General features: G+C 46.6%; 1 protein-coding gene across 23 annotated transcripts in view; it reads right to left on the bottom strand.

Moving 5' to 3' along the window:
• MAGI1 (membrane associated guanylate kinase, WW and PDZ domain containing 1) overlaps nt 1-19,541 on the bottom strand; it is a 355,922-nt gene that overhangs the window by 289,495 nt on the left and 46,886 nt on the right. Inside the window, exon 1 of one of the 23 annotated variants that reach the window (XM_056334839.1) lies at nt 16,289-16,478. The exons of the other annotated variants lie outside the window; for them this stretch is intronic. Coding sequence (XP_056190814.1) covers nt 16,289-16,409 — 121 coding nt within the window. The 5' untranslated portion in view covers nt 16,410-16,478. Of the gene's footprint in view, nt 1-16,288; nt 16,479-19,541 lie in introns of those variants that run through there. 23 annotated transcript variants of the gene reach the window in all.

The raw sequence follows: 19,541 nt of genomic DNA, 5'->3' as shown, positions 1-19,541 counted from the left end.
ACCTCGCAGCACTGGGGCGCTGGTTTGCACCTGCAGGTCACCCGCTCCCTGCCTTGGGACACAAGACGACACAAGTCCTGGCCAAGAAGCATCAGCATCGGCGACACGCAGCACCACCACAGTGCTCCCAGGACCACAGCGCTCACAGCAAACAACGTACCAACCTAGGGCTTGGAGGCCATGCCAGAAGCAAAGCCTTTCATGCCTCCTGAGGCATGGTTTGGGAGCTAACAGCACTGATCGGGGCCGTACAGTTTGAAAGCCCTCAGCTGGCTGGAGATTACCTGGAAACTTGGGCTATTCCAAGCCAAAAACCCACAGCCATGCTTTATGGGAATGAGAGGAAAGACTTCAGCAGTGAGGATGCTTAAGCAGCTCGAGTTGAAATTAAGCAAAGAATCCTCTTTCCTCCATTGTCTTCTATTTACAGTCCAAACTACTGACAATTAACGTATTTAAACTGGCTTTGTGAGACACCTCACGTCTTGCAGAGTCTGCTCCGCCTGACTGTGCTGCACCACAGGTTTTGGCACCATTTTCCACTGATGCCACACTTCTAATTACACAATATTTGGGCAAAGATAGACTGTGTCCCCCAAAACAGACATGCAACCTCCTCTCTTGTCTCTCTGGACAACAGCCAGAAGAAGCACTGGCAAAAGCAGGGAGTTCTACTTATGGCTACTTTTCCTACCCAGCTTCAAAGCGTTTGACAAAATGGACAATAGTCTCTCTTCAGGAGGAGAGAAAACAAAATTTATTTGTTTTTTGGTCGGTTGTTTTTTTTTTTTTTGTTTTGTTGGTTTTTTTTTTAGGAATGACTTACACATAGCAAAAATCCTAATGAAGCAAAAGGAGCTACAGTTTAGAGATGGCTCTGAGCTTCCCTACAGATTTAAAGATAGGAGTATCCTATTTAGTTATTAAAAGTCCCTCCAAGAAGCAAGATGGCCCCTTTAAAAACCTTTGTTTTCAAAACTTGGTGTTATTTTCAAACCCTAACAAAGAATCCAGGCGTGATGAACGCTCTCGCAACCCAGAATCCCTCTGATTATTATCAAAGGAATTGCTTAATATAAAGTCATTACAATTGTAAAATGCATGCGTGCAGTTAATATGCTGATACCAAAACCTGAGTAATATAGCTGGTGAACATTCCAAACGTCCTGCCAACATGCTCATGGTGTGAATATGAAAAAAAATAAAACAAAACCCCATAACCCAAAGTTTGCTACACAGCTTTAAGCTGTCAACAGATTTCATCCTAAATAGTTTTTAAACCAAACAAAACACATGGCCAGCTGCACTTGACTCCAGGTTTACTGGCAGCCAATTAATATTCTACTAATTCCAGAAAGAACACACTCCTTCCTGGTCGCTGTTAGGATACAAGGCTATAAACTACTCTGCATTGCTTTAAAGCAGGTGTGCCTCCCCGGCCCTGGGCAGGGATGCTGCAGGAGGGGAGGAGGAGGATGCTGAGGAGCTCAGCACTTCCACCAGTGCTGCTCTGGGAGCACCGAGCATCCACTGGAAAGGTTGTGTGTATCGACTGAGCACACAGGGGTGCGGAGGAGGCCAGAAACCCTGAGCTCGCTCTTGTGCCTGTCAGAAATTAGTCCGCAGAAAGCAAGCGGGGTAAAAGGTTAATGAAATACAAGCTGAGGAAATAAAACAAGGACACAGATGACTGTGCCACAAGGCCCTGGGGCTGGCTATGCTGGCTGGAGCCCTTTCACCAGAGAAAGGGCTTCAGAGCTGTTACTGGAGTTATGAAAGCAGAGCAACACAAGGCTGGTTTTGCCTCCCATGGTGGGGGCTGATGTGCCATTGCAGGCACCACCATCTAATTCCCACACAGGAACAGAGTCCTCACTGTGCTCCCTTCTGTCCTCCATCTGGGAAGGAGCTGGAGGGCTGCAAGGAAGGAAACAGATATGGAATTGGGCAATGAAAGCTTACGTGGCATACGGTCACACAGTGAGCACTGATTGAGGTTTTCCTTGAAAGAAGCAGCAAAGCCACTGGTGCGGTGAGGGCAGAGGCCTCAGGGAGGGGGACTCCCAAGCACTGAAGGAGCCCCCAGCCAGGCTGCACTTGTCCACAAGCTTGAAACTCAGTCTGGAAACCTTAACCCAATGGCTTAGCTTCAAAACAGACTTTTCACGATGATATGAAAAGAAACTTAAACTGATGGGATGCTCCAAGTTAGCACCTTTGCTTGGTACCCCACGTATGGGCACCTTTATTGTCAGATCCCTCATCCTGCTTTATTTTGTGCAGGCAATACTCTGTTCAGGCTTGAAATCAAAATTAATCATGTGAGGTTCTGCATAGGGTGTGGGGCTTGGGTTTTAGGGTTTTTTGTTGGGTTTTTTTTTTTTCCCTTAAAAGGAAAACTAATTGTTCTCATGCAAAAACTTCCCTGTGCCGCATTTAAGCCATCACTATGGATTTCTTTGAGGGAACTGCATTTACAAAAAAAGGAATTGACACCCTCTGGGTTTCATATACGATGACTAGAACTGTAAAATGAGGTTTTCTAATCAAGGGGTTTGAATAAGCTCATAACTTGATTTCATTGAATAGATTCCAGAGCTATAAACAATTCTTTCTAGTGTTACCTAATCAGAGTATCCTAAAATACACAAATAAGGTGGGGTGAGGGAAGAAAGAAGCCAACCAAACAAACCAAACACCAAAACCATGCATTGGAGAATTTCACTATTTCACTACTTGGCTCACAAAGTGCCAGAAACACATAAACCACCAAAGATCTTCCCACAATAGTGTGAGAACCAGTTAAGGACATAAATTCAAGCATATCTATGCACTACATAAGCTGCCATTTGACTAATCACATGTGGTGGGTAGAAAAACGATCTAATATTTGGAATCATGTTTACGACTGGCGCGCTAAGGCAACAGACTTAGGAAAATATGAATGCAATGCAAGACTAAACCAAACAAAAAGCCTCACGTAACTCACAGCAAACACTCTGCCAGCACTTCACCAGGTGAATCAAATTAGCAACCTGACAATTAGCAAAAGGAGTAAACCCCCATAAAAAGCAAGAAGAACAGAATTTCCAAGTGCATGAATACAAATACTTGGCTTCATACTTGCTTTTGTTACCAACACAATATGTTTACCCATTTCTCTATGGCATATGAAACTCAACTCAGTATGAAAACAAATCACTGAAAGTCTTGGCAGATTAGTAAACGTCAGATCAAATTAGACCTTCTCCTAGACTATGCAGGGGCTGTACAAATTTATCAGTCTCACAGATTCTTTGCTCTCTTGACATGAATAGGTCAGAACAGCCCAGAGACAAAAGGCAGTGAGATCAGAAGACTAAAAATGCACAGTTTTGAAAGGCCATTTGTTGTCAGGCTTTGTTTTACCATTAAACTCATTCACAGAGAAATCGTTTCGAAGATGGATAATGCCACAGGAGATAGCAAGCAGCCAGAGAAAGCAGCTTTCTCTTCTCAAAGGCTCTCCCTGGAAGACACTGCAGGGCTGACTCGAGCAGGGGCTCGGCAGCCACCTCCCGGGGCCGAAACATCTGCTCTGGGATGCAAACATAGCGGGGAGGTTCCAGATCACTCACAGAAACTAGAGATTACCAAGTGTTACACAACAGGGACACATCCCTCAAGCTTTGCTGTTGGAAGATCCTACACAGAGGAGGTAAAGCCTCTGGGCTCCAGCAGCGTTACTCCAAGGGAGAAAGGGAGAATCTGCCTTACAAAGGACATAACTGGGAGGGATGAACAAGACAACCCAAAGCTGCCCCTGAACCGTGCTGGCTCTCCCACCATCCGACAGCAGTCAGCATTTCTAGGATGGGGCAATGCCTTTCAAACTCAACAGCACACCTAGCAGTAGGGTTTAGACACGAAAACACATCAGCCCCTTCTGTCTGATGGAGAAAACCAACTTTCCTACCACCTTGCTACCTGAGGAGAGGGGCAGGCAGGGCGGCAGCAGCACTAACAGCAGCTCAGCATCCATCGCCCACCCCGCTCCCCAGCACCCTCGCACCGCACCATACTGCTGCAGCTCAAGCGCCTGCAGCAACGCTTACAGCATCTGCAACTGCTCCAGAAGCTTCTGGAGCGCCCTCACTCACCTCGCAGCGCCCGCTAGGCATTCCCTCTCCTCTCCCCAGAGCCGGGTGCTTGCGCTCGCATTGCCCCCGGTCCTGCAGCTTTCCAGAGGACGTTGCCCCAACAAGCTCATCTTGCAAACATTTTCTATGCATTTAGGAGCACTCTCCCACTGCTTCGGTCAGAGCTATAAATGCTGACCTTTCCCTTTCTAATCAGTCACCAGGGAATCGTTTGCATTGCCTGACAAGATGATTGGAGGTGGGGGGACTTGCACATTTATCACCAGCCCTTCAAAGGAAAGAACAGGATCTACGCAGCCACCCCCACCACAGCCCCTTGACGATCTCCAGCACATGCAGGTGTAGGCAATAAGGGAGAACAAGTTACGGCTGAGCTCAATCAGGTATTTAAGCCTATGCTTAGCTCTAGGAGCCCCAGGTCCTCCCGGTTTCACAAGTCCCACCCAGCACCCACAGACAGGTTAGTACGTACCTCTGCACCGAGCCATGAGCAACAGGACGCTTTGATTTTAGGAATTCACTGAACACACAGCCAGAGCGATCCTCACTAGGACAATCTGTGCTGGAGAGCCCTTCAAAAATGGGCTCCCTCTATTTATACCACGTTGTATCAAAAGTTAATGACTTTCAATTACATAAACCGCCTTTTAAGATCATGGTACAATTAGTTCCATAAACCACGGAAGTATCCAGCAACTTGAATTCTCATTAAGAAGATGCAATTATAAACAAGAATCTAGTTATTTGCAAAAGATACCAGAGCACACGCTGTTTACAAAAAGAATTGTTAGGTTTCTATAAGGCAGGATTATCTTGTACTTTTTATTTAAGGAACACAATGGTAAAGAGCACAGAATGATTACAGCGTGGAAAGCAACCTTGCCTTTTCAAAGGGAAATCAGGAGCACAATAACATTTTATTGTTATTCTTTCAAAATACACAAGTGAACAATATATTGCTTAAAAGCAATTTCTTGTAAACAACTTTAATAGTAAGAAAAGCAAACAATACTCTAAGAAACAAAAGGAATTTATATCTTGAAAGACTGAATTATTGTTTTGGCTGGCTGATATAAAATAGAATAAACTATTTATTAGAGTCCAAATCATTTAGGAACTATAACCACAATGATCTATAAGTAAAGATCGTGGCAAGGAAACAGAACTGTAACATAAATATTTAGGCTTTCAATGCAGCAAAGAACACACACAACTTCTTAGCTATATGGGCAGAGGGTTACAGCACCACCCGTTCCCGCAGCCACCTAAACAACACAGTAAGAATTTTACTATTTTCAGAGAAGCAAGAAATTGAAGAGGATCTTTTCAATTTTATTTATTTTTTAAGAAAAAAAATTACCCAACAGCTTTTCTTGGTAAGACTCGTAAACTTAATTTCCAAAAACATAACCTGGAGCCAAAGCTGACACTGGCACCGAGCGCGCAGACACATGCCCCGAGCTGGGCTGACTGATGGGCAACCCTGCCCTGACAGCCAGCAGACCAGGAACTTAATTAGACACAAACCAAATCAACCCCAGCTCCCAAGATGGCTCCGAAGGATGGGCTCGGGAGCGGGAGCGAACAAAGAGCTGCAGCAGCCGCCCGGGGGGTGCGCCTTGAGAAAACTCCTTGCAGAACTCATTCACTCTCACTCACAGCTCTTCCTCACTTCTTAGGAAGAAGGAAAAACCTGCCCTGGGATTCAGTTTTGCCGTGCAAGCTCATCCTCAGCACTCCTTACCTGCCGCCTTCTCCCAGTCACTCTCACTGCGTTTTGGGATCCCCGGGGCAGACACGCAAACTGCTGGCAGCGGGTGTGCTCACAGGCGCTCCTCTGCTTCATACCTTCATACCTGGGCGCGGGACACCGAGCATGCTCCCTGTTCCTCCCCGGCCAGGTTTCAGGGGGGAAGGAAAAAAAAAAGCAAAAGCCACAAACAACAACAAAAAAAGAGCTTCGCTGAAAGTAGATCAGAGGTGTCCTAGCAGTGGATGAGCTTTACCCCGGATCAGTTTCAAAGCATTTCAACTCAAAAGTGGATAAAGCAATAAGCAAAGTGCACACAGCCGTAGCTTGCTTTAGCAATGGATTCTGAATCAACCCATACAAACAAAAAGCCCTTCGGAGGAAAACACGGGAGATGTGGGTCCCATGTCAGGTGCTGGTAAAACACACCTGCATGTTTGGTTCTGCCTCAGTTTCTCATCTATAAGGAGCAGCTGTGAAGGCCCAGTTTATTCCTCCTTTTGCTTGCCTTGCCTGTAGTGCATTTGGATAACATACAGCCTTTTACAAGGCATTTTTACAATACCTAAGACAACAGAGCCTTGACCTCTATTATAGCTGTGAAATAGTATCACGTTGCTTGCATCACTGTAAACCCAGAACTTGAGCAAATAAGGAACAGCTCCCAGGTGACCGTCAAAAAAAAGTCGTCTCCAGTATCCACACAGTGCCAGCAATATAACTAAAGCTGCTGGAACAGAGATGTGAAATCTTACAGATCAGGAAGGGAAATGGGCAGAAGGATGAAAAGGCAGGCTGCTTTCCCACAGCTGGAAGTGAACATTTGGTTCAGGGACCACTGCTTCCCTGAAGTCGAAGGTTGCCAGAAATCTTGCACCAGAATCTGATCCAATTTCCATATAGCTTCCTTATGTCGTCCGCGCTCTGGCACAAAAACCCACGCTTGGCCAAACAGCCACCACTCTCCCGGTCGGAGGGCTTGCTCAGCCCATTTTACAGCAGGACCCCTGTGACACGTCTGTGTCACACCTCAGGTGAAAATCCTAAATTGGCCGACTTCTTATAAACGTACAATTTATGCAAGACACCGGTGCCAATCTGGCCAGACAGCTGGGATGGGGACCAAGGCTCCCGCAGGTGCCAGCGCAGTGGCTGGCATCCCCGCCAGCGGGCTGGGGCAGAGCTGGCATGCTGACCCGCACGTCCAGCTACAGAAATACCCGCTCCCAGCATATCTGCCTCGTAAGTGATGCCATTTCCCCAGGTCTTCCCAATCTGCAAACATGCCCTTTTAATTGAGCTGGGACTTGGAGGGGGTGTAGAAGCAGCACAGTTGCACTGGAGGTAGACAGCTGAAAACCAGTGTTACCAGTACCAGAAGCCATCAGCACGAGCACAGGTAACACAGGTGTGACCCTGCCCTCTCCTGTCTTCAGGACTCCCCTGGTACTCACAAGAGCTGTGCCATCAGGCTAGTTCATTTCCCTTTGAAATTTAGCACAGGTTAAACTACCTGAAGAGGCAACAGCACGTTGGCCTGGAGGCTGAAGGAGCTGAGGGTTAGCCCTGAGCAGGAGCCACACCTCTCCCAGGGGCCAGGTCACTGTCACCATGGGGCAGTGCTGGGCAGTGATGCTGCGGATGGAGGATCTGGTGGGACCAGGCGGGGACCAGGCAGCCTCATGCTTCACCATGGAGCAGGGAGGGGTCAACGTCCAGCTCACAAAACCCATCAAATTTCAAGATGTTCAATTGAAATCGGGCCTTCCCTTACAAAGGCCCAGCAAAGTAGTCCAAGAGGACAGAATGGCTTTGGCATCCTGGTGGTCCATACTGGACAGAAAGGACACCATGGGTTGTTCACATTTTAAATTTTCAAGCCAGACAGGTACAATATATTCCAAGGAAGAAAGACTTCTAGTAAAGTGAAAGGAAGAACATACACAATAAATAAAAAGTATCCAACATTGGGAAAGGGCCCTTCTGACCTTGCAATCCATAAAAGAAGCTTTACCAGAGCACAGCTATTCCCATAGGGGACTAGAAATAGGTTACACTAGGAGAAAACCTTGGCGATGTCAAGGTTTTGAATTTCTTTTTGATTTACTTGCTTGGGTTTTTTTGTCATCAGCACTTTGATTCTTTTGCCAAAATTCATATTCACAAGAGACCAGCAACCTTTCCACAGTAAATCAGACTTATCGGTCCCATTATGCCTGCCCCTAAGCACCCCCAGACTACCCCATCCCCTATGTTTCTTACTGAACAAAGGTATAAATCATCATCGACATGATGCCACCATCCTGGATCCAGCCACACCTGCAACATTCGTCACCATCCCATCCATTACTGCACCTTCCAACCTGGTGCTGCCCCCGAGGCAGCCCCGCAAAGTCCCTGCGTGGGCAACCTCCCAGCCACGGGCACAAGAACTTGCTTAGAGGACTGCAGCAAGCTCAGAGCCACCCAGCAGGACAGACCATGACAACAAGGCCACCCAGCACTGGGCATGTGCCACCCAAGACAGAAAAACAAGGAATATCCAGGCAGCCCAAATAGCAAAGGTGTGCAGTGCATCTCTAGGTACCAGCATTTCCAACACTGACATCAACAGCTTGGCAAACAGCAAAATCCGTGGTTTCCCAAAGAAGCTACTTGCAGTTGTCCAGGATTTTCCATTGAAAAAGGCAATCATTGCAGTGAATAAAGTTTTATCAAGTGCAGCAGAAAATAAACTTCAGAATATAATCATATGCACTTGTACTAGCTTTAAAAAAAGCCATACTCTTCAGCATGCCAGACTGCTGCAACCTACCCAGTCCCAATACGCTCAGTTCTGAACTTCTCCTTAGCAACTTCAATGCTGCCAAGACTGATGATTTTCACACATATCTGATGGCTTTCTAAAAAAACTCAGCTCCTGGAGTCACGCGATGAAGTAGAAATATGCACTTTTATTAAGTAAAAGGCTTTTAGATCATCATTTTTGCCCAGGGAACAAAAAAAAAAAAAAAAAAAAAAAGAACCTTTACATTACAAAACTGGAAAAAGCCTAATGCTAAAAGATCCTTCAAGAGTTACCATTGCTTTAAATCTCGGGGGAAGTAGGCACTAAATAACCCAAATGATTATTTTTTTTTGAGCTCATCTCCCAACTTACATGAACATCTAAGGTGTTGGGTTGGGTTTTTTTTTTCTCCAGAAATTTTTGCTGTGAGTAATTCTGAGCAGTGAATAAATTCAAGAAAGTTATGAGCTCTCTACCATTACTTCAGCAATATAAGACAAGGTGACATGCACAGAATAAATTCCCAATTATTCCTTTAGTGCTTCCTGTCACTACAGAGTCCTCCGTCTTTAAAATATTAAGCTAAAAAATTAAACACAATCTGGAGAGCTGTAAATGCACAGACAAAAGGGCCCACGTTCCACTGTAAGATCTTCCCCTCAAATGTTAGCCTTTCTGTTGGGATTCCAGACCAAATCCCCCAATTTTTTAGGTGAAACTCCCACTGAAAGCCAATGCAACATTGCCTGCTGGTGCTGACAAACTCTGAGCCACCTCAGGAACTGAAACACTTCTAAAATTAAGGAATAATAATGAAAATATGAGCCCCTGCACCCTTCCACCAGATGCATTTAGCCACTAGAGCCCCAGCGGGTCCTCTCTAGCCTGGCTCGTGCTGGGGCAGCGCAGCACCGACCCATCAGCCTTGATGCTGAGGATGCAGCCCTGCCGTGCGCTCCGACAGCATTCCTGTGGCACCGGGGAGGACGCAGCAGGTCCCCTGTCCCTGGCCAGGCCACAGCACATCCCCTGTACCCTGCCAGAGTGGCTCTGCTGCGGGGAGGGGGACAGGTGCTGCCGAGAGGGAGTCAAAGCGAAGGCAAGCCCCAGGCCAGCTCATGCCACTGTCTAGTGCTGAGCCTCTCTATTTTTGTAAGAGGTTTTAGAAGTGCAAGGGGCCAGTTCTGGCCTCAGCAGCTCCAGTGGGAGCAGCGTCAAGGCTGCTCCGAGCTGTGCTGGGCACAGACCGCCGTTTGCTGTTCTCCCATCCACACACCGGGCTGTCCCATGGGAGGGCACCCAAGCCCTCCCCACTGCACAAGGTGAACTTGCCAGCCTCCTGCCCCACTTGATCTGGGACCCCTGAGTCCCAGGGAAACAAGGCCAAGAGGAGCTCTTCTCGCCTCTGATTCACTTGGCGGCTGTGGGCAGGAAAGGACCAAAGCTCCTCCATCATCTCCTGATCCACATTCGAGCCACCTCCAACGCTGCAGGAGAGTCTCAGAGAGGCACTTTGGAAACCTCCTCCTCCTCCTCCTCACGGCGACAGGACCGCCGAGCCGCCTGCTACCCAAGCTTGCCGCTCCTCCAGCGACAGCCGGATTCTTCCCACAGCAGAAGGTGGCTCCAAGCGCTCCCTGTCCTCGCATCAACTCTTCACCCTGTCTCATTAAGATGTTCCTCCCCACTGCCCTCTCCTTGCTGTTAACCTCCGCAAGCACTAATGGGCTCCTTTGCAAATCTGGTGCACATTTGATAGAGCTTGGCAGGCTTGAAACGCTAATATTTCCATGCATATACAGAAAAGCAAGTTTTATTCTAAATAGAAGTGGCAGCTTCTAATTTAAGACTATACCATTTGACTGCTAGGCACAACAAAAACTACCTATTTCCCATGTAGGCAAACAGTCTGTTACAATGCCGTCTCAATGTGCAATTTCAAGTAAGGGCAACAGACTTCTGCGTTACGCAGAGAGTGCATGGGTTCCCTTTGCTGAAAACCCCTTCTGCTGGGGCTCACTCCCCAGCAGCCTAGTTGTATGTTTTATGGATGAAATTCCATTCCCTCCACTAATGCCATCAACCAGTCGCTGAGAGCAAGAGCTGCATTAAACGATTTCATCCACAGTCAGACTGCCGGTGGGCAGGCAGGGGTGAGGGAGCGGGCGGAGGGGAGGCAGCCATGGACTAGAATCCCACGTGGTCCTAAACACGCACAAGGCTTCTCAGCTGCATTTTAAAAATGTTTACGGTCTTCTTTATCCACATCTACAAGTATTTATGCATACACACATGCACACAAACACATATGTGCACTCCTAAAGAAATCCAGGTTTCAATCACGCACACTGTCACTGCAGTGAATAGTGCCTTGTGTGTGTCACCAACAGACCAAGGAAAGTTCTGGGGCTTGGTTGCAGCCGCTGGGCTCCCACAAGCAGGCAGGGGTACTGCTGCTCTGCTCCCCGGGCAGGATCGGGACCTGCTGCACCCAACGCTGCACCCCTTCCTTGCTGAAACGCAGGAAATCAAAGCTTTCCACTTCCAGGCATTGGACCCCAGTCTGAACTGGGCACAACCTCACTCCAGCGGGAAACATCCCCACCGCACAGATCCAGAGCACAACGCACACAGCTTTATCCGCTTTATTTTTCAACCTGCTGAATTGCTAAAATATGTTTAGCTGTTATACATGGACCCCAGATCCATAATCCCACCCTCAGCAGCTGTTACATTCACTGCGGTATTTACAGCAGATGTTACAGCTCTGTAAAAAGGTAAAACAATTGAGACTTCTGCAATTGGGGCTGGGGGAGGCAAAGCAGAGCCCAGCCCCTGCACCCAGCTGCAGCCAGGCTCGGACTATCAGCAGCACCAACACTTGCAGTCAAGAGCCATGTCGCAGCATACAGCAGCTTAAGGAAATGTCAAGTGTTACCACAGTGGCATGAAAAAGCTGTCGGCTTCCTGCGAGTCAAGCAGCGGAGGCTGAAATTCAGTGTTTAAAGGATGATTAAATATAACTGACTTAAATTATACATTCCAGTTGTTGGAACTGACACCATCTAAAACACACTATCTATTCCCCATTTCCTCTGACACTGATTACTACCCACTAAAAGATAAGCATTCTGTAACAGGCACTCAAGTAACAAACCAGGGATTTATAAATTGGAGATAATTAAAAGGTTTTGCATTACAAACAGGGTAAAAAAAAGTACATTCTATGGGCCACCTGAGAACACTTAAAGAGTCAAAATGGACATTTTTATACCTGAAAACCTGCCTGCTCTCCATCAAGGCTGCTAATTGAGGCACAAGAAGCTTGGAGCTATTTTACAGTGGATTCATAATCAAACATTTGCTGAGCTGGTGGACGACCCGAGACAGACTCGGGACACATCATTAATTCTCCCACACAGAGCTGTAAGCCGAAGCTCTATTAAGCTGACACAAATAAATTGCCTGTTTCTCCTTGATAAATACACAGAGCGACTTGCAAGACGTTACCTTTCAGATTTCAAAGACAAGGAGCTGTACGGTTTCCGTGGCTAGCTTTACCGGGAGCAAGACGAGGAAGCACGAGGGATCACCCAAGACCATGAGAACTGGAAGAGACGCTTCCCCATCCACCCAGAGCACCCACCGCTCCTCCTAAAGGCCAGTCTGGTCAGCCCAAATTCCTGATAGACCAGCACCTCCTTGAACGGGGGCCACACGAGGGCCTTGCGGTCTGACACCCCAACCCCGAGCATCTGGGTATTTGCCTCAGACAGAAATTGCGCTGGTGGTGTGAGCAGTACACACCAAGCTTGTAAACTTCAAAGCAAGCCCTCTAAGACCACTTAGCCTCCTAAAATGGCTTGGGAAAAAGAGTTTTTTTCTTAATTTAGCCCACAGCACCAGGAGAAACCCACAAAGAGTCAGTGGGATTTTCCAGCTGAGAACAAGCTCTTACCCAGCATTTCTAACCCACAGAGCTCAAAGTGCTTTGCAAGGGTCACCCACCACTTTCCTTTGGCTGGGAACCGGAGGCATAAGTCAATCTCTCTTAGGTAGCCCTGGGGCAAGCCGGTTGCAATGGCCACCCCTTACACCGTGTGGCCAGCCACCAAGGTCATGGTCCGTTCTTACACCTTGCCATGTGCCATTCGGCAGAGACATGCCACACTAGAACAATTTCTGCTCACCTTCAGGCTGAAACACCAGGCACCTGCAAGCTCCTTGGCCTTTTGCTGCCTTGAGACAACTAATACAAAAAAGGTATTAGGGCAGGTTGTTTTAGTGAACTTGACATGCAAAGCTTTGATGCGTCGCAAAACATGATCCTGGACCAAAACCAATCCCAGCAAGTGATGGTGGAAGTGTTTCAACAGATGGGGTGATGGCTGGAGCTGTGACAGGGGGAGCTGGGCCTGAATGTTACAACTTTATCCCCATTTTAAGCACCAGAGCAACTGAGGCACAACAAAGAAAAAAAACCTGCTGCTGTGCTGAGACCATGAGAGCAAAGCCTCTCCAAATCCTGCCTGCGTTATGGTCTCGTGCAGGATGCCCGACTCTCCACCCCAGTGACAATGCACGTGAGGGGATTAACACCTGACAGTATGAGAGCAGGTGATGGAATCGTGCACAGGCATCTCAGCAACTTCAAAAAAGGTCTTTTTAACATGATTTTTTCTCCCTTCCCTGAAATTTGCAAGTCAGAAAAAGCAGTATCGATCTCACTGCCTGGCAGAAATAAGACAGAGACTAATTAAGCACAAAGATCTCAAGGAAGGAGTCTCCAAGGAATCTTTTTATTTGCAAAAAGGACCCTTACAAAATGCAGGAGGAAAGAGAAAAAAAAAAAAAAAAAAAAGAAGAAACAGTAAAAAAAGCCTGATCCTGGATCTTCACTGTCAGCTTGCTTTTCCCTGCACTCACAGGAACACAGAGCATTCTAGACTCAAAACAGGAGAAGAGGCTCTGAGATACTCAGAGCACAGCTGTGGCTGCAAGCATAAGACAGAGGGAGAGAAGAGGCAATGCAAACCGCAGCAAATATAAACAGTGATTCACGACGCACAGTAAATAAACAGCACTGTAACAGTTTTTGCAATTATAATTCAAACCAAAATAAACAAGAATGACAGTCCAGCACAACAAAAGGGAGGATGACAGTGATGGGACTCCATCACATTCACATCTGTTGCTCTCGTAACATCCCAAATGAGCAGATCCAGAAAGAAACAGAAAAAGGAAAGGGAAAACGTACGTGACAGCAGCAATTTCTTGTGATCTACATCTGTGCTTGAAGTTTTCATTACTGCACTGAGAGCAGAATTTATATCCTAAAGCCATGTAACAGCCTAGAACACTGCTACTGGTTTTGACCCCTGGCCCCTGAAAGCACCTCTAGTGACAGAAATAAAAAGTCCAGCTTGGTGGGTTAATGAGTAAAATAGACCTTGAGTGGTGGGTGGATGGACAGAAGGCAACAGAGCGGGAGGGGAATCACACCACCAGCAAGAGGCACTGGTTTAACTGCTCTGCAATCCTCCAGTAAAGAAGATGCATAATTTCTTTTGCTATTGCTTCATTACCTCCCTCGTCAGAAACTCTCCCCCCAGTCCACATCTTGAATATTTTTTTCAGACAAATCAAGGTACTTTCCCCCAGTGGGTACTAAAAGCTGATCATCATCTTTTTTACAGAATTCTTTTATGCATCAGAAGATGTATTGCCTGCACTCAGGCTTGTATTTCCAAATACAAATCCTTCAGCTCTCCCTCTCTGGCCTCATTTGCCGAGCCTCCCATCTGTGTGGTTCACCTCCAGACTTGCAAGCATGACCGCTTTCCTCCTGCCTTGCACCACGCAGCACCCCTCAGTGCAGCAGGAAGCAATTACCAGCCTTGTCTTACGCACAAAGCTTCTGTAACCATGACTCAGACATTTGACTCTTTTCCTCAAACCTCGGGACACTGTTGACTTGTTTGAGCTGGCCATCCACAAACAGCCCCCATCACCACATACCACCCTGCCCATTGCTCCTCCTCTTGCATTCGGTCATTCAGCTCCTGCTGCCTCCAGAGCCACCGCCGCACCCTCCTCCTCCCTTACACCACATCACGTCGATGCCCGATCGGTTTTGTTGCTTGCCAAGACAACTTGAAATTCTGCTCCTAAGCCTTAGCCACATCAGCAGCCCCTCTCACGCACTAACCAGTTATCCCATTAAAGAAGGAAGCTGGACAGATTTGTCTATTTGTTTTGCCTTATAAGTCAGCTTATCTTTTGGTCCCCATCCTCCTCCTCCTCTCTGCTGTGCACAAACTGCTCTGGAACTTTATTGAGGAATCAGGGCCGGATTCTCTGATTCTTCACTTTCTGGGTCTCCCTTCTCCTCCCGTGGTCTGGAGCTGGCTTTGCTCTGCTCCTCTTCCCTCCTCACCACATCCCCAGGGCACACTGATGGCAATCACTAACGGTTCTAAGTTCAATGAGACCTCACTTTCCTCGAGTCATCTGGAATAATTTCACCAAAAGCCCAGCTGACACGAGTATTGGATAATCTCTTCTTTCTCTACTCATATCCCCTTACCTCCCCTATTTGAAAAAGTCACACGGGTGCGTATGTAATCAGCACCATGGTTTTGTGAGGACCGAAGCAGAGGAAGCACAGAGCACGTCCACCTCTTGTGACTCCTCATCTCTCCAGCCTTGCTCTGCTGCTCTACGGCCTTTCTCACACATTCCACTTTTTTTGCAAGAACTTCCCCCAGTTTGGAAGCTTTCAAATAAATAGTTTTTCCACTAGAGGGCACAAAGACAGTTTCTCCTAAATGGAAACTGATGTTAGAAGGATTAATAAAATAATTACTAACATCTCACCAAAGATATCTCAAACCCAAGACACAAACACTTAATAAATTGCGATGTACTTCCAACTGCCCAGGTACTATAACACCACCAAACGTCTCTCACATGTAGAGACTGAAAACCTAGAAATCCAAACGTGAGATTACTCTAACAAGATCACCTATACAACACTAAGCACTTTATCCAGCAATTTCTACGCTGCCCACAATTTCTCATTAGTCACAGACCGCGGTATTAGCACAGCAATGGGGACAGAAAAATCCATCCTAGTATTTTCTAAGTTGACCTTATCCAAATTTAGCTTCAAGTTGATGAACGTTTTTATGCTTTTGTTTCCTAGATCAAAAGAAATTCTCTACCAGCAAAGATCGTCTGTTTGCAGATACTTTTAGATCATGATAAGTCACCTCCTGACCTGCCTTGGCTAAAGTAAAGAGATTTTAGCCTTTAAGGCTCTTCTGTACAAGCCAGCTTTTCCAGCTTTAAAGCTTGTCTGGTAAACTTCTTACAGGTTGCATCTATAACCACGACACCTTAACCAGCTCCTCACCAAGGAACGGTGCTGGTCCATAGAACCATATAAACTCAAGGGGAAAGAAATCAAACATTTGGTTACACAAACCCACCGAGTGGGATGACAGTGACCATTTCAGAGCATTACCTATGTTGAGAGCACTGCGGCCCTCAGGGTTCATCAGCCTCCCCAGCCCCACCAGCTCAGGCACAGCAAGCCCCGTGTGAACCTACCTTGCTGACTTCTGTAATCCTGACAACCCGCTCCTTCGGGGCCCAGGCCCAGGAGGTGTGCGAGCACTTGGTAGCCCACTCGTGTGCGGGTGCCTACACGCACGCCCACGCTGCCCTCCATGACCTGCTGCCCTTGGATGCGCACCCACCCCTCCAGCCTGAAGGCAGTGAGGTTTGCTTTCTGCCCACCGCCGCCTGTGGATCCCCACTTACTGGAAGGTTTGGCTTGAACAGAGTCAGCCCAGAGACTTTAGCTAATGGAAGAAGAGAGACAATAGCGATACGCAGGTGCTTCCTCCCATTTAAAGTGTTTACTTGTGCAGCTTAACACAGTGACGCTATTGTGAATTAGATCTGCATGCTGGTTTACAGAGTTCAAAAGGTAGCACGTAACAAAAGGAACCCCAAAATACTGCTTATTAAATTGAAGGGAGTTTTTTTCTTTCCTTTTATATTCTGCTTCCTTTGCCAATGCCAAGTTAAGAGGATTTTTCCAACCATACAATAAAAGCAGTTTCAAATGGGAAATGATACATACTATATCAAAACAAAACAAAAACTCTAATACAAAAGCAAAGAATTTATCAGTATATCTCCACTGCCCATGCAGCAGGCTCCTTGTGGCATGGAAAGGACAACTGTCAGCTAGCAGCGATGGCTGAACTCGAGACTGTTAGAGCTGCACACACTCTGAGAAAAATCAAGAAGATCAAGAGGGAAGGTAGCGTATGGCTAAGCCACAACACAGAACTAAGGAAAACATCGGTCCGAAAGAGGAACAAAGGCCTATTTGTTTTATGAGATAAAGCAAGCAATTCAGCTGTATTCCACAGTAAACCATTTGGCTTAGGACTGAAATAAGGGGGGTGGGGGAAGAAAAAGAAAAAAAAAAAGAAAAAAAAAAAAGAAAAGAAAAGGAGCATCTGATTCTAGTTTTGTTGTCCTAAGCTTACATTACATGAATCAAGATGTTTACTAGAGGTGCCAGGCAGTCAAATCCGTAGTTGGACCAGGTACACAGGCAGTATCAGATGTGCTAAACATCTTGCATTTCCCTCCACAGCCAGTGAGGGCTCAAAGATACTCAGCACTTAACAATAAAAAAATTATAATAAAGATAACAATAAAAAAACCCATCAAGACACTTTTTCTACTGTCTAAAGGAACTCAGAAATCCAGCTTTACAGTGAACTTGTGAACAACTTGCTCCTCCCAAAAGCACCGTCTTTTTACTGTTTGAGAAATTTCAAATAAAATATCATCACGTTCCAGATCCTGCAACTTAAGACTACACCTCATTCTCACACAAAACTACACCACAAAATGCCAGACGTGCTGAAACCAACGCCACACACGTTTTCATTCAACCCCATCCTCTTAACACCAAAATAAACAGAATCGAGTCCTTTTGTCCAAGTGCCATATGATTTGTCTCTCCTCCTGGTTGCAACTATTTTAACTGTGCTTCCATTGATTTTCCTTCCTGTGGGGAAGGGACTGAATGGGATTCAGCACCTGGCTCTCTGCTATCGTCTTCTGAGATTTGGTGGGATGACTGCTCAGAGAATGTCAGATCCAGACTCCTTTCATTCTCTGTCACCTGTGAAACTAGAAATGGCAATGAAAATCCCTTTCTCCATTGCTCCATCATAGGCAAGTGCTAGAAGGTAAAGTGGCAAGCATTGCTTTTATTGATGCAAGTGACAGAGTAATGCAGTAGCTTAAAATTAGCAGGTTAATAATTTAAGAGTTGCTTCTGTGCAGCTCAGCAATCCTGCATCCAGTTTACTGGAATTCTCCTTGAAGTAACACAAGAACATAGGCAGATGGGTGCTACAAACAGCTGCAGCAATGCACAAGCCCAACTGTTGACTAACAGTTTGGACCAAACCTGTTTTACCTGTGCTGAAACGGTCTGTCAGCACTCTCACCCCTGCACTCACTCTCCTCATTTGAAATGGCTCTAGCGGACAGTAGATGGGCTTCATAACCTCTTAAACGACCCTGTCTGTTCTGCAAACACATCTCCAGCAAGTGAACATCTACAGTCGCCTCTAAGTTATCCACAAAAACGAAGGCAGGGCATTGTGTGCACTGTGTTCCCAGGTATGAACTCAAAGCCCAGGTAACTGCTAGGTGGTCCCTGCCCCAAATCAGTTGGCATCACCGCAACCCATCCATCTGGAATTGCTCTACCACACCTTCCAGCAGCACTGCAGAGGGGGACCAGGGACCTTGCAAGGTGGCAGACAGGAAGACAGCACTCTTGCATCTCTTTTATTGCTGGTTTTAGTCTTCAGTCTTGCTTGACACAAGAAACCCATGTGTTTTATTTTTATGGCTTTCATTCTACTGCTGCCTGCAGTTCCTGGAGGGACATAACATGCCATTGCTTTAGAGAAGATCCAACTGAAAAACAATTTAATGCACAATCACTGAAGGAAAGCATCAGGAGGTAAACAGGTGAAGGTAACTCCATTTACCAGCTTATGGATGCCCAGAGACACTGAAATTTATTACATACTGCCTTGGGCAGGTCGAAGGACAGCAAGAGGCAAGAAAAACTTCTGGCAGTAAAATGTCTTAAACGCCAAAACCCAAATGAGTCTTTACAAGATCTGTTACTTGTACTCGCTCCAAAGCTGCAAGAAGGAGGGTGGCCAGGGGCCCATGCCATTGCTAAGGACCCCTAGCACCCTCCAGGACACTGATGCGAATCCAGGGCTTGGTCCCATGGGAAATGAGGAGGGCTGCAGCAAAGCCATCCCCTCCCAGTACCACTGCTGGGCACTGTGTGCCACTGCACAAAGCCCTGCACAGTTCACGGGGATGACAGGACTGGGTAGGACAAACTGGGAAGATCACTAAGAGCTTTGGAAAGCCTTGCCTAATATGACAGAAGAGGACAAGTTCTGCCTTACAAGTAACAACTGTAAGAAAACACCTCTGTGGGGAAACACGCTTCTGCAAAATCCTAAACTTTTCTTTTTTTAAAATGACTGAGATTAGAAGAAGCGATTCACCCCCAAAGAACTGCAGCCTGAAAGACCTGCATCCTGCAAGCAGCAACGCACAGAAGTTGGAAGCGAACACAACTGAGTTGGCAAGAACAAATTCAAGGTTTTTGTTGTGGCAAATGAGGCTTTCAAACCAACTGGCAGTAACATGATGTTCAAAACTTCGTTGCATTACTTTCATGATTCCTTCCAGCGGCATGCAACAAAATATATCTGAGCTGTAATCCATTTCTTGC

The sequence above is a fragment of the Falco biarmicus genome, chromosome 4 (genome assembly GCF_023638135.1).
Source record: "Falco biarmicus isolate bFalBia1 chromosome 4, bFalBia1.pri, whole genome shotgun sequence".
NCBI classification, from domain to species: Eukaryota; Metazoa; Chordata; class Aves; order Falconiformes; family Falconidae; genus Falco; species Falco biarmicus.
The sequence above is the reverse complement of the archived record's forward strand: the minus strand, read 5'-3'. Positions and strand labels throughout refer to the sequence as shown.